We start from the raw sequence: 15,785 nt of genomic DNA on the forward strand, positions 1-15,785 counted from the left end.
CAACTTCCATAGACACTCAGAGAAGAAGAAATAAAAACAGGGTTAAACTGCAGTAGTTCAGCCATTTCTAAGACTGAGGAGAGTAAAGCACTGAAGTGGGCTGTTTGGGAAGAATATGAAATATCTGTTGTGGCAGATCTTTAAGCAGAGATTAGACAATTCTGGGAGATAGGAGGAAGTTACAGATGACACCCTCAGGGCAGAGGCAACCACCTGAGGTTTCTAAAGACTAGTTTTTCTCTGATTTGATGACTAGGGCTGAAAATATAATGATTTTCTAGAGCATAATGGTTTGGAATATATGTAGGTTTATTTGTTTGGCTTTCCCCACTGCCCCCCTTCAAATACTTAATAAACTGTGAAAAGGTGTCCTCTGTATCAAGTCCTGTCAGTCACTGGATTTTGACACTTGGAGGAGAGGTGCATTAAGTATGCAGAGGGTTTTGTTTACCCCACAATACTGAATTTGTTCAGTCAGGTTTCTCTTTTTCCTTTCATGCCTCAGTGCAGTGTTGCTAAAATGACCATAAAGCAAGAGGATGACCTTACATTTCAGGCATCTGTGGGATCTGTAAACAGAATCTGCACATAAGAAATATTATTAAATGCTATTAAGCTTCTGACTGTTGTGATAAATTCATTCGGAGGCAACTGAAGAGGCTGGCTGAGTGTGATGGAGGTGATCTGACTGGAATCTGAAAAGAACTGTGGATGACAAGCTAAATGAATAGAAAAAACCCTAACGGGTAATGATGGAGCAGTGTGGTGTGGGTCACAGCCCAGAACCTGAACTACTGATGAGCAGGGGAGCTGGGAGGGATTTTGGAGGGATGGGGCAGTCCCTTTTCTTGGCAGGCACCTCATCCCTGTTCAGCACCCTGATGAGCAGCCTCACTAGGGCAGGCACCCATCTGGAAATGCTTCCCAGTAAACATGGGCTGAATATCTCCCCACACCCTGACTCACGCGTTAAAAATGGAGATTGTGGGAGACATCCCTTTCATTTCATTGGGAAATGACATAGAGTATTTGTAGATAAGGCAATATTCTGGAGTCACTGGCCAGATAAGGTGTGAAATGAAAAGGCATGTGGTGTAAAAAACCAGTTCTCTGCATAAAATTTTCATCTATATGTTTCCTGATATTTCAACACATCTCTGGAAACAGGCAACTCCCATAAATATTAGCAAAACTGAGATGTTGCTAAAGACCTTTCCAAGAGCTATCATTTCAACTGTAGAATATTTTCAAGAGACAGTCAAGGAAGTGTATGTGATCTGACAGGGATAAAAGCAAAATGTGCTATTTTTGTATCCTGAAAGACCTGTTATAATTATAACAGTTAAGGAAAAAGCAGATTACTGGCTAATCTCTTTCCCCCCTGCAATATTTCCATCACTTGACACTTTGTTTGATTCACTAAAAAGTCTGAAAAGCCCTCAACAACTGTGAGGTTTAGGATTAGAAAAAGAAAGGCTATTTTTGTTCAGTCTGAAGCCTGTGGTAGGGAGAGTTACCAAGAATTCAGTATGCTGCTTTGGCAGATACATAACCCTGCTCACAGCTACTCACATGCTCTGCTCCTTTTGATGCAAAGGTGAGCATCAGAAGATATGATATGGGATATGATCTTGAGTTCAACATAGCATAAAACATACTTTATAATGAAGTTTGTGCTTACATAACTTTGGCTTCCTCCAGCAAAAGTATCAGACATAAACCTTCGGGCTGCTCCATTTTCCACTGATAATCCATAGACCAGTGAGCCCCAAAGACTGAGAAAGCAAATGCTTAGGAAATTATAACTGTGCTATCTGTCCTCATTTATCTTTTATTTTCTATGTTTCCAGTGTCCTGGAAACCCTGTCCTTTGCTGCAGCAGCAGAGAGTGGCCATAGGGAACCAGAGCAGGGGACCGGTGGATTTGATGTGCCAGCCACCTTCAGTAACAATCACAAAAGCTGCTGAAGTTCACTACAGCAATTCTATGAATGAAGACGGAGGCTGAACTTGGTCAACATGATGTAAGCACAATCTTTGCTTGGTGAAATGAAACTGTTTATAGCCATATTTGTATTCCTTTCCTTAGTACATAGATGTTAACATCTCTAACTGCTCTGGTATCTTTAAAAGTGTTAACGGGGCCTGGATCCTGGTGATGTCTCTGAGCCTGAACAAATAAATTTCTTTGGGTCAAAATTAACAGAACATGAAAGAGAAGTAGCACTATTGGGTTAAGCCAGAGATCCAGTTAGCCCAGTAGCTTTTCTGACACTGTCCAATAACAGATGTTTAAAAGGAAAAGTAGAAGTAATATGATCCTTTCCACTTTATACCATGTCATCTTGAAATCAACAATTAATATAGTCTGAGTTACAGGACAAAAGTTTTAAAGTTGTCATTAGTTTTGCTACTTGCTAACCTACCTAAATTTCTTTTAAACTTATTTATTTTTTATGCAATATCCTGTAATAATGAGCATGGGAATTTAATTATGCATTGCGTGAAAAGGTCTACCCGTTGCCTTATTTAAACTTGAGACCAGAACGTTTCCCTAGAGTTCCCTAATTTTGATTCACATTCCCTGTTTCTGTATCCATCCTGATTTTGTAGGCTCATTTCAGAAGGCATGGATGGGAGGAATCCAATGAAACAAATCTAAAGTCATATAAATATTCTAAATCACATTTTTAAAAAGTGCTGAGCTCATTTAGTAGATGAAGTAACATACAAGTTTGGTCTGAAAAAGAGGAACTGTGGGCCTTTAGGAAAATTACCCTTTAGCTCTCCCTACAAACAGATTTGTCAACTATATTGCTGAGCATTCTTAAACACCTTTTCAGTGAGACACAAGGAACTGATCAACTACAAATGTCACCCTATCTGTAACACTTTCTTTATATCTTATCTCCAGATTTGGGATTAAAAATGAGGTATAAACAGATGAAAATGCATAAGACTCTATAAACCCATAGAATAACTAGACAGTTTCTACTTTAAAATCATAGTTATTGCAAAGAAATTTTGGTATTACCTCAGGAAACCTTTGCTGTGGGTTATTAGCTCTTGACCTTTGCTTCTACAGGGGAAGAAAGGAGTCAGGGCTAGTGAGATGATTCAGGTAAAATTGCAGTAGGGTACACCTTTACATGTTCAAAATCCCCAAGGATTCTCTGTATTCAGTTGGGGTATTATTATTATTATTATTATTATTATTACTACTACTACTACTATTATTATTTAAATGCTTTCATGCACATCTCCTGTCCAAATTCAGAAATATTCCATGAAAATATTTCTCTCAGTTTCATCTTTCGAGTAAACTAAGACCTTTACACTTGCCAACACAGTCATGAATGTATGAGCCAAAGGTGCCACAGACACACATAAGCTCACTCCTATCTGAATTTTAGCTTGATTTTGTAACAAAAGCATTTTCCTGGGCCTACTGGAAACCCGTTTACCTGGGCTAAATTTCTTCCAGAGTTAAAAAAAAAAAAGGTAAAAAAAGTAAAGACTCTTAGACAGCTTACACCACTTGTTTTCTGGACACTGAAAGACTGAATGGAAATATTGACACCTAAAATCTACATACATATGTGTGTACTCAAATATCTCATTTCATGTGGAAGGTTTGGTCCCAAAAGGGTACAGTGGTCTTAGTCTGTAATTACACAAATTCCTAAACAATGATCAAACACTGATGTTGAGTGGCTGGAAGAGTAATGTTACACTGATGACAAAAATGGAAAAACAATTTGGAGACTCAAGAGGTAATTAAATTCTTGACAGAATCACTTGAAAAGGGACCATTAGTTATATGACCGAATTATTTCCCTACAGCTTTGATTATATATGGGAAATAGGCATTTAACAAGTGATTTCATTGGCAAAAAAAAAAAAAAAAATTATCTCTCAAAATAAGTGGCAACATTAATTTACAGGGTTGCAGAGAGTGGCCATTTCAAACCAAAAAATGGAATTCTGACTTCTGAAGAAATGCAATGAGATGAATCAGTCTGTTCTTAGTGCATTTTATTACATATTTTATACCAAGTTATCTGCATGTGCAAATAATGCACAGTTCCATGTGCCTTGTAAGTCTGGAAAACTTGTTTCAGTCAGTACAATAATTCTGCCTTTGCATTGAATTCAGGAATTGTTCTGTAGAGCAGTAACAGGGAAGCATTTGCAAGTCTGAAATATTGCTGGCATGTAGAGACTTGGGAACCCCTCTGCTAGGAACTGTGTGCCCACAGCAAGAGGAATTTCTTACCCTGCTAATCTGTCTGAAAGCACAGAGTAAACGGGAATAAGGGAATTACTAGTATTACCATTATGGAGGGAAACTGAAGGAAGAAGAGATTAAGAATGAGAATTTCAAACTAGGCAAAAGACCACAGGAACAGCAGTTCTGGAAGGGACCTGCTGAACCACTTTCTTATTTACCTTGCCAACACCTACCTATGGCTGTGTCTGCTCATGACACAGTTTTGGCCCTGCTCTGTTTTCTGCAGCCAAGCAGGACTTCTCCCTGATGGCTGCTGAATCTCTGTCTCCTAGTTTGCTCACAGAAGCCCTCATTTGTAAATTCCAAACATGCCAACTGGACAGGTTTCAAAAATAAATCACTGCAAATGTCAAGTATTCACTACTGCTACAACTGGAAGCTACACTTCAGCAGAAAAATATACCTTAACAGCCAGGACTGTGGGCATTTCTCATGCTGTAATACTTGCCAGCCAGATGGCACCAGACAGGATAGTGCCATCAGGCTAACGAGAACTGCTGACTTGGGCACAGTAAAGCAGCTCTGTGGAGCAGCAACAGCAGGAACACTGTTCTGTCCAGGCAGCGCTGGTGGAAGGGAACTTGCATGTTTTGTGTTGTTTTGGCCATAGTGTACCTGGTGTGAAACACACCTGTGTTCAATGTCTGTCACAACTGTCAAAGCAGAACACCCAAAACCTAATTTTTACTATCCAGGACTTCGTAACTTAGAACTTTTGGTTTGTGATTTAGCAGCTTTTGAAGCCAGGGATTTTATACTTCTGGTCCTATTTCATTAAACTGCTATCCATCTGCATCCATTTTTAATATCTTTTCTTCTCTATCCATCATTTAACTAAAATCATAGCTATCATGGAATGCTCTATTTTCTTAGTATCTTCCTCTTAGGAGGCACTGTCATTCAGTACTATTATAAAAAGCATATTTAATTATTTTGAAGATTTTATCATGCTCATCTCTGATCTACATTTCACTTTCCTGCAGGTCTTGGTTGCAACAACCTAAATATTCCTTATGCTGCTAAAATTTCTTCTACTCTGAAACTTATAAAACAATTGTAAAGTGCAATTTCTAAAGTTTTCACTATTTACGTACCCCTTTTGCATCAATTACACCAGGTTTGGCGTTGAATTTCACTGTCTTCAAACGTGCACGCTCCTTTCTTTCAACTCTGAGGAAAAGAAAACACAAATGAAGAAACACGTGTTGATTATAGCAGCACTTTGTGTGAAATGTTTGATACTTGCTCTCCCAAGACCACTGGCAGCTTACTATACACAAAGCAAACATTTAAAGCAAATTTCATACATTGAAAAGAGAGGTCACTTCCTCAGCCAGGCAGCAGTTTTCTGGCAAATGTGGGACTGGGTTCGAGGAGTCTTGGCTGCCCTACACCAACAGAACAGCACTGCCTCTCAACACACATGGGAGTGTGGGAAAAGCATGCTAGGGACAGATTTACTCACTCTATTTAAGCTGTTCAAAAATCAGGCAACATTTAGAGCTCTGTGGTCAGAGGAATGAAACAAGGACATGTCCTTACTCACCTTGATTAATATGGACACTACTATATAAGTGATGTTTCCTACTTTTGCAAAATCATCTACACAATCTATCATTGACTGGTTCAAGTGAAAAAATATGATCATCTACCTGAAACTGAAACACTAACCCTATTTGTCCAAGACTGGGAATTACTCTAGGAAATCTCCATTGAATCCAGCAAAGCTACCTTATAAGAAACATTAGAATACATTCCTGCAAATCTCTTGCTTTCTAAGCCAGGTAGTAGGAATACATAGTTTCTGATAATTATTTTCCAAAATACAAACTCTGGTGTTTTGATACAATGATAATTAACACAACATGTTTCCTTCTGTCTGAGTAGGCTTATATATGCCCTCCTGAAACACAGTGAATGTTGGTTACTATAGCTACAGTTTAAATTTAGATTAAATGCATTTCTCTGCAAGTGTGGAATATTCACATGGAAACAGCTCAAGTGCATCTTTCAAACTAAATCTATGTTATTAAAAACACATGAACAGTCTCGAACTTGAACTAGCAGATGAAGTCCCTTGGTAGTACCGGTAAGAAATGAAGACTTGAGGCTGTGTAATTGCCTAAATAGGATTGAGGCTGTGTAATTGCCTAAATAAGATGGATGCCTTCTAAGGAAATAATTAGCACAAATGAACACAATATTCAACTTATTAATCTGCGTTAACATTTAAACTCATTCCAGCCCTGCCTAACTTCTTAAAGCATCTGCTTTTAACTTAATTTCTTATTCACTGCATAAAGAAATTTGGAAATTAACCCTGAAGAGTGAATCTTATTTGTGAAGTTTGTAATAATTGCGTTAGCAGCCATGGAGGCATCGCTGCTTTCTAGAGGCATAGCAGACAGATGAGGAGCTGCAGAAACATTCTGCATTGCTTTGAGAAGTATTTAAATAATGCCATTAAGTGCCACTAGTCCTTCAGGCAAACATAACAACGATGTTCATATCTGCTCAGCATGCCTACTGAATGTTCCAAACATTTCATCATCTGGCACTGTATTAAGGGTAGCACACAATGTTGCCTCCCATTACAATTTGCGTGACACCTTCCACAATAGAACTGTTCTCAGTTACTTATAATTTAGCTGAACTGTAAAATTACAAGCTGAAATTTTCTGTGTCTCAGGCTGACTGTATTACTGTTGCTGCCTGAACTGTCAGTAAAATGGGTCAGCTGTTTGCAAAAGGCTGGGACAAAATGAATGGGTTTGCCCATTTATTTATAACATAAAGTGCTTCAGCTCAGGTGCTCTATTGCCTTCATGTTTTTGGTCTGGAATTTGCATTGTGGCAGTGGGTTGCTCTGGTGTCAGGAATATACCTCTCCTTTGCCTGAAGGAATGAACCTAAATTTCTGAAAAGCTTTAGTTTCACATGCTCTGGAGAGCTTTTGGAATTTAGCTTTGGTTCTCCAAAGAGTTCGTCTTTGTTGAAACGGTCAGGCTGCAGGACTTCAGTGAACTAAGATGTTCTCAGAACTTCTCATCTGAGCTACTGGGACACTTTTGCCATAGACAGAGCTAAAAAGGGAACTAAACTGATGAATACAAAGTTTAGAATCTCTGCTCTTCTAGATTTGTTGATCCAGCTCTTAGAAAAGGCACTTTTTAAAGGAACACTAATTCAAACACTTTTACCACTTTTTTGCAGGTGTGTAATTGCTATATTTAAGGAAAAATAAACTTGACTGTCTTTATTTTCCCCAAGAAGAAAGGAGTTTAGGTCCAAAGGGTTATTTGCAGCAGCTGACACTGTGAATGTCGAAATAGCAGATGAGTGTAAATTCCTTACATTGGTTTAGTTGACAGCAGCTGACCATCAGTTGAACAACATTTTAATCCAAGAGCTGAAAAAATTTCTCTTAAAGAAAGAAATGTTTCACTTAACACAGTAACCATTTTTCTATCACCACTGCTGGACAAATCAGGATTATGGGGAGTTGTTCAAAAACATGAAGTGAAGGGGAGGACTTTACCTCCCAGATTGGCAGAGCCCAGACTTGCAACCCTGACTTGCCTGATGTACACATTGCTGCCATGACACTAATTATATATTTGCTTGATAGAGCTATGCCTAAGGGATAAGGGAAACACGGCTATGATTTCCAAAACAACTTTATGGCTCAGCCCCATTTTCAAAAGTGCCTGAAAGGTCACTGAAACTCAAAGAGGTTTCAAGAAATGTTCAAAGAAACCTACATCCAGTACTCAAACCTGACTGGAGCTGAAAAGTGCTCAGTCCTATGTGGAGACAGTATCACCCTAGCACAACTTACGGGAATTTCACCTCCATCTTCCCACCCACTCTCCAAGTATAGCTGCCTACACAAACACTGCTGTGCACAGGGAAATTATCTACAATTATCTGAGATCTGGGACAGTTGGAGTATACTCTGTATATTCACTTTCTCTTGAAAACACTCCTGGTAGTAGATACCTCTTGGCCCTTTTTATTTCAGAAATGGTCAGGATTCACTCTCTTCTTCCCATGTAAAGCTAGAGAAGTGGAGCAGTACATTGAAAATATACTTTGGCCTTCAGTGTTCCCTCTCTAGTAAGTTCAAGATTTCAGTTCTTTAGGATACTGTTCTCCTCTTACTCTTCTGGGGAACTTATTAATGGGATGCAACACTCACTGCACTGCAATGTCTGTCTGCTTTTGTGTTTCTGGGCACAAGTAGCTGTTGAGAATGGGCCTGTGGGATTTTTCAAAATGTGGCTTGGAGTTCTTCATAAGTTCTGCAAACAAGAAAAAATCAAGTATAACTCAACAAGACATGAACTGTGATCAACCACTGCTGGACCACTGGGAGCTCTGTTAGTGCCTTTCTAAAAGCACTAATCAGTCTTCACAGTGGAGAGGCAGAATATCAAGTGAAAAATGTTTTAATCTTCAACAACAGTGTTCATCACTGATGTAGAACATAGATGCAAATTGCAAACTTGTTTCTAGAATGAAATAAAATGGCAACAATGGCCTAATTTGCACAGATTTGGCATTGAGGTGTTTTGCAGGATGAAAGTTGTTTTCAAATCCAGCATGAGAACTGTAGTGAGGAGAGTCAGCAAATACAAGAAAGCAATGTAAAATGGATACTTGAAAGACCTTGGTATGTCTCTTGTCTTGCTTCACCACCTCCAGGTCACATGCACTATATTTGTTTTGCCTGCCTATCAAGTGAAAGGTAAGTGAAAATATGTATACACTATTTATAGTTCAAATATGTGGTCTCAGTTCATAGCTTTTCATTGCTTCCATCCTCTGTGAGATGTGAGATTGAGCTTACCAGGAGATTCCTATTCTCAAAACTATCTTTGAGCATTCCGGAAGTGGCATTTTTGCACCAAACAGGTATTTTTCAGTAGGAGAGAATGTGCTCTGGGTTCAGTCTCCATCTGCAGTGCCTTGCTTACAGAAAGCAGCTCAGCACCTGGTCAATATTTATGGAAAGACTAGACCTAATGATATTAGGAAGTGAATTCTCAAAAAATTGTAGCACAACCTTATTCTGTTTAAAAGCTAACAGCTGTTTTCCATCAGCACAAAAGTTTCACATCATTGCAAGAGCACAGGAAGAGGTTTATACCTACACATACATACAAATTTAATTCCATATTAAATTTTTCCAATTAGATTAGTGAGTATAGACAGATAAATTATTTTAGACAAAGCTTACATGATTATGCCATATTAAAAAGTTTTATCATCTAAGGATTAAAATGTTAAGGGTTGTTTAGAAAGGTAGATGATTTATAGGAAACCATTAAAAATAAAAATCACTTGAGTGGATAAACATGCCTTTCTGCCAAGCTGAGCAGAATAGCAAATTTAAGTTGGCTTTTTGCCCACAGGGACTTCTGTGCTGGGAAAACCTCTTGTTCCTTGTCCTTAAATGCTTGTGAAACATTGGGTTTTATGTACTTTTCCCCCCACTTTGCTCTGAAAGGAGAGCATGGCTACATGTACTTGTGGGGAGAATGTTGTCTGTTTGAGAACACAAGTATCAGGCTGGTATTATTACAGCTGGTAATAACAGAGATACAAGTTGCATAACATTTGGCAGTCAGATGTACTTAAACTACCTGAAAATGGGTATCTTAGAATGATGTCCAGTCTGACAGCAGGTTTGTGACTGCACATCTTAAGGACAACAGCAAGATTAGTGTAATTATTTCAGTGTTTTAAGGCCAAATCCTCGTTGGCTGCAGTGGGAGCAGTAGTAAAAGTAGTGAGAATTTATGCTCAACCATTCTGGGGCAATCTGTGTGAAATCTCAGGCTGCATTTCAGACCCACGGACTCAAGTCAGGCAGATATACACACACCACAGAAAATACTGAGGCTTGACATTCGTGAGGTGGGAGGTTGCTGTTGTGGAGGGCTTGCAATGTAGGAGCTTGTCCCTGTGTGGAGACTCAGCAAGGAAAAAGTGAAAAGAACTGGAGGCGTAAAATCAATGCTACAGCAAATTAAAGTCTCTTTAGTATTAGAGCATCTGTCTAGGAATTTAATACACTTTAACTTATGCACACTGGTTTCATGCATTTTGTTCATTCCCTTTAACTGATGTGAGTGTTTCCATAGGGAGGGAATCTTAGACATGGGCTGCTCAGCTTGCTGCTGCCCTTTTATAGGGAGCTGATTTTTTTTTTTTTCTTTTTGGTATGGATAATAAGAAGGGCAATGAGGCAAATAAAAGTTCTCATGATCAAAAGCACAGATTATGTGGAAACTCTAAATCAATCTATCTATCTATCTATCTATCTATTTCCAAATGTAAAAAAAATCCAGTGGAAATCTAATTCTGTTGGTCGTTCTAGTATAAACAGCATTTTTTGATGATAAGGGAGCACTGCTCACACATAAACACAGTGACCAGGTAATAGTGCAGGCTGCATGACACATTGGTACAGGGCTGGTGGTTATATCCCCTCACTTTGGAGACTCTGCCTGATACAATTGCGCTGTCATCTTAAACATAGCTTGGATAAATCTTTTGGGCAGATGTGGAACGAGGAGAAATCTGGCCTGAAATGTTGATTAATTGATACTATATAATAACTATCTGGTGATTGTTAAACCACAGCTGAAGTGGTTTGCAGCCTCTCATGCTGAAGTCCCGTGCTTCCCAACACCAACACCATATAATACCACACCACCCGTGAATCATTATACTTGGTTTCCACCCAACTGGCTACTCAGTCCTGTGGCTGAGAACAACAGCTATAATCAGACAATAAATACACACTGACAAAGGGACAAAATGTTGTTTTCAGGTGTAGAAATGGTTGCAATTATATTTAAGAACCGCAGGATACTTAGAATTTAATTTGTTTTAATCTCCACAGAGGTCATTGGCTCACTGCTTCCTAAGATTTGATTCTTGCACAGATCAGTGGAGAAGCTTGGGGCCAACCTCACTTCTTTGTGCTGTCTCCTTCAGTAACACCCCTCCAGCTGCAGTGCTGCCCTCCAAAACTCCCTCTTAAAGCCTGACTTGGCAATTTAACCATAAGCAAGGCAATAAATCCACATGCTGGCAGCAGCACTGAAATCTAATGACAAAAAAGCTTTCAAACTCTATTAAACCACTAAGAGGTAAAGTCTGGTAATGTATCCAAAAATCTGGAGCAAATAGGGAGTGGCAGCTCCTCTATACTTCTAAATAATGATTTTTTTTGCTGGTATAGTACACAAGTCATAGAGGAGAAAAAGAGTAAGGAGTCTTGACTAATCATCCCCAATTTCTCTAATCAGCTCATGCTAAAATGTCAGTGTATGATGGGCTCTCCTGTAAAAAAATAAAAAACCCTAAACACATGGAAAGCAATTACCATTACACAGCACCTCAAAGAAGTAATATAGTGTAGTTGTTAGGACTTTGTGTGTTTATACAGACATATATACACACATCTTTTTATACATATATATACATATATATTTGTATACATACATACATATATCTAAAATAAAATTGAAGTGGTTAATAACTCTGGCTTTCAGAGCTATTCCATAATGATTTCACTCACAGGAAATGCAGGAATTGTATCTTAGCTGGTGCTGGACAGAAGTTAAGGGAAGTAGAAGTAACACAGAAGTAAAGCAGACAGCTAAAAGACTCAACCTGGCACTAATAATCCCTAGATCTGTATAGACTCTCACTGACCCAAAGTGCAAAAAAAAAATAGTTACACTACCACAGGATGGCATTCCAGAAGCAGAAAAAGGAATCTGAGCACAAACCCAAACTCTACCAAGCATAACCCCCCAAAACCCCCCAGACCCTAAATGGAACAGAAATGAACTGGGGATTGAAAAATATAAGACAAATAAAAAATTCTTCAATTTAAAACATCATGGCCAATTTAGCTTGCAGGACAAACCCAACAAACAGCTACAGATATTCTTTTCTTCCTTCCTTTCTATCACAATATCTTACTGCTAGATATTACACATGCTGTATTACATGCAAAGCAATGCCTGTAGAAATAATCCCATATAAACTATAAGAGACACAGCATCCTAGAGCCAGCACCTTAAATGAGGATTTCCATGCCATAGCTGCCTGTGTTTGGTCAAATGAATTCCAGGACTACTCTGTTTTAGACTAATCTTCTTACAGTCAATAACCCACACCTGCTGAGGAAATTTAACTGTGAATTAGCACAATCTGGCAAGTATGATTAGCTTTATTCTCTGTAACTCAGCCCTGTGTGCACTGATTGCTCATCCTCCCCTCGGGTGGTGTAAATGACCGCAGAAGACGCTGGCAAGAGCACATCAGTCTCAGGCTCTCAGGAATCGTCCAGAATCCACAGAAAGGAAACAATACTCACTTTTCAGTGCATTGCAAAAAATAACCTTGTACAACTGAAACCTTTTATGAAATAACAGCAACCTCCACCCACCCCAGCTCAGGTGTATAATTACATTAATGCAGACAGAAAAATCAGATGCCATTGATTTTTTCCAGGCCCCTCAGCTTCACTAGTGAAGAATAAGGATGACAGGTGGAGAGCATGGTAACTATATCTGCATCTTTTAAAATTCAAGACTCTTATTTTTAGCTTCTAAACCAACCTATTTTCATATTGTGTCTTTTTTTTTTATTATTATTATTTTTATTCTGTTTTCTCCCCAAAGCCACATCTTATTCCTAGGCTCTATGTCTGACCTTCACTAGAGAACCTCTATTTTTTGACCTTAACAACACCACTGTGTGGGTAACCCAATAAGCTTTAGGCACACACCACCTTTCCACTTTAAAGGATATACAATTCCACATCTTAATTAGCAGCTTTGCTTTGTCCTTTTCTCCTCCATAGCTGTTTTATTATGTATGACAGCTTTTTGCACCTTTTCATAGTAGGCACCACACAGTGAGTGAGCTTTGTGCACATACTTTCCTTAGTATTAATTAAATAAATTTCTCTCTCTTCCCATGTATGATCCACTCATATAATTACAGCAGTATTTACTGTAGCAATGAATAGCAGGCAAGTATTCCTTTTTCAATATCCACAGACTAGGTCTGGTTAATGGGCACATTTTCCATCTTAAAACTTATAACCTAACCTTGTAACCTAACCTTTTATTTCTATCTATTACACAACTCCAAAATTGCTCTTTGCTGAAAAACCAGGTGTGGATGCTATTCAAACATGAAAATTAGAGAAATTAAGGTCCTTTCAGGGCTCATGTCAACGAGGTATTTCATGGCCTTTTAGTTTACTTTTACATGATTTAGAGCAATGAGTACCATAAGCTCTATTAGTACCTTGGCCAACTCTCTTGAAATAGCAGCAGGTGCTCTAGAGAGCATCAAGCATCCCATTTCCCCACTATAAAAAATGGTCATGATCATTTTTATACTAGTGCTAAAGCTGACACAGCTAGGAATAGGAAGTTCATACTCAGTATGATGGCATTGCTGCAAAAGAGAAATGTAACATGTTTTGATAGATTTAATTTTCCTCCTACCCTTTCAGTTCCTGACCTTTCTATAGCAACTATCAACAGAGCCAGGAACTAATACTGGTTTGTGTGCTAGTTCTGATACTATCAGAGACTTGTGGCTGATTTTACAAAAGCATCTAGACAGAATAAACAATACAAACAACGAGGAAGATTTGGATGTCTGTTCTCTCTCCGAAAGTCACCACGAATCCATTACAGCCAAACAAAGATTCAGATTTAGCTTGGAGAGCAGATAAAAGTTCCTTCATTTACATTATATGAAAAATTTACTGTGATACTGATTATCCATCTGTTTCTATACAGGCAGAGATTAAATTAACAGATTTCAAAGCCAAAGATGACCATTATATAACTTAGCACCATATTTTACATCACACAGGCTGAGAAGTTTAATGCTATTACCCTCTCAAAAGAGACATACAGTCTTGATTTGAAAATGTCAAGACACTCATTACATCCTTCAGCAGTTTGATGTAATGGCTAATCACCCTGACATTACAACATGTGCTCCACTTCAAATTCAGAGCAAATTCCTAGACTTGGGTTCTGGTAATTCTCTTTTTTTTGCTGAAGCTCTTTGGTGGACAGTGATCTCTCCTTCTTTTCCCCTTTCTTTATGAAGTTACTAGTAATTGAGTCACCTTCTGAGTTTCTTTTCAGTACAGTTATCAACAGCCTGAGTGCTTTAAATCTCACAGCAAAAATTGTGTCTTCCAACTCTTGAAATACCTCTGGGATTTTCCTTTACTGCCCCCAGTTTTTTAGTAGATTGACGCACCCTGTCTTTGAAATATTTTAAGATAATGGCCAAGGAGGTAAGAAGGAGGAAGCAGCACTCACCTCCTCTTGCTGGGTATAACTCCCATCTCCTCACTGTCCCCCTCCAGAGTGACCCTCCTCGCCTGCCACCATTCATCATCTGAGGCGTTGATGACATGAAGGATGTCTCCATACTTGAAACTGAGTCCTTGGCTTGGGAGGCCACTGTCTTTGCTCTTGTCATAGTCAAACATGGCTCTGTGAAAGGAAATAAAGATATGAAGACAGGTGATTAGATCAGTCTGGTTACATTTACTTCTGAACAATTAATTATATTTTATGTCACTGGTAACCCTTTCTCTTTTCCTAAGGGAGGGAAAGGTCCTACTCAGTGGAAAACTTTCCACTGTGAAGTTAGTATTTACAAAAGCCTCTTCTCCTTCTTTTTTTTTTTTTCTTTAAGAGAAACTGAATGGTTTAATCTGATACCAATTCTTAGCCTATGCCTTCTTAGTCCTATGCCTGGCACCTACACCAGCGTAGATGTACCCCACTTTCTGAGGGTAAGACCCCGCACGTGAATCCCAGCAAGTGCAGGTCACTCATTGGAGCTACCTAGCTAAAAATCCAGATCTTGGTTTCTTAGAGGAAAAAACCACTTGGGAATATTTTTCTCATGTAAAATATTGTTTAAAGACCATGCCTGTCAAGAACTGATGTTTATTTCCTATAGGGAAAATAATATGATCATAACAAGCACAAAATTAATTTCTGGGCATAGAGCAGCGATAGGGGATACACATCATAAAGTCACCCCAAGACACCCTGGCTGCAGAAATGTTAGATCAGTAAAATCCCCAGAGGTGTCTAATAATTCCTACTCTTTTATTGTCAGAAAGAAAGCCATGGCAATCTTTTCACTGGTAAACATTTTGTGAGAAGGATTTGATGTAATTAATTGTTGTGCATTCTAGTGTAATTGCAAAGAACGATTATAGAAGTTTTATGGGTAGATATAAAACACTCAAAGCTACTCCTCATAATGAGGTGAACTTTAAAAGAAGTTATCAGAATTGTGACTACGCAACCAAAATAATTTAAAGCTCTCATAAGCACCAATTGTGCATGGCAAGTCTAGTTCAGGAGGAGGAAAAATGCTATTTGAAATATGTCTTCTTTTAAAGAGTTTACAGTCT

General features: G+C 38.6%; 1 protein-coding gene and 1 long non-coding RNA gene across 12 annotated transcripts in view; one reads left to right on the top strand and one right to left on the bottom strand.

Annotated features, from left to right (window-relative positions):
* LOC138110973 (uncharacterized) overlaps positions 1–15,785 on the top strand; it is a 138,275-nt gene that overhangs the window by 95,227 nt on the left and 27,263 nt on the right. Inside the window, exon 2 of the long non-coding RNA XR_011151183.1 lies at positions 1,851–2,024. This is a non-coding gene — a long non-coding RNA (uncharacterized lncRNA). The remainder of the gene's footprint in view (positions 1–1,850; positions 2,025–15,785) is intronic.
* DLG2 (discs large MAGUK scaffold protein 2) overlaps positions 1–15,785 on the bottom strand; it is a 1,009,135-nt gene that overhangs the window by 33,435 nt on the left and 959,915 nt on the right. For all 11 annotated transcript variants that reach the window (XM_069015930.1, XM_069015936.1, XM_069015961.1 and 8 more), the window contains 2 exons: positions 14,671–14,847; positions 5,386–5,461 (listed from right to left, as the gene is read on the bottom strand). In XM_069015930.1, coding sequence (XP_068872031.1) covers positions 5,386–5,461; positions 14,671–14,847 — 253 coding nt within the window. The remainder of the gene's footprint in view (positions 1–5,385; positions 5,462–14,670; positions 14,848–15,785) is intronic.

The sequence above is a fragment of the Aphelocoma coerulescens genome, chromosome 1 (genome assembly GCF_041296385.1).
Source record: "Aphelocoma coerulescens isolate FSJ_1873_10779 chromosome 1, UR_Acoe_1.0, whole genome shotgun sequence".
Taxonomy (NCBI): Eukaryota; Metazoa; Chordata; class Aves; order Passeriformes; family Corvidae; genus Aphelocoma; species Aphelocoma coerulescens.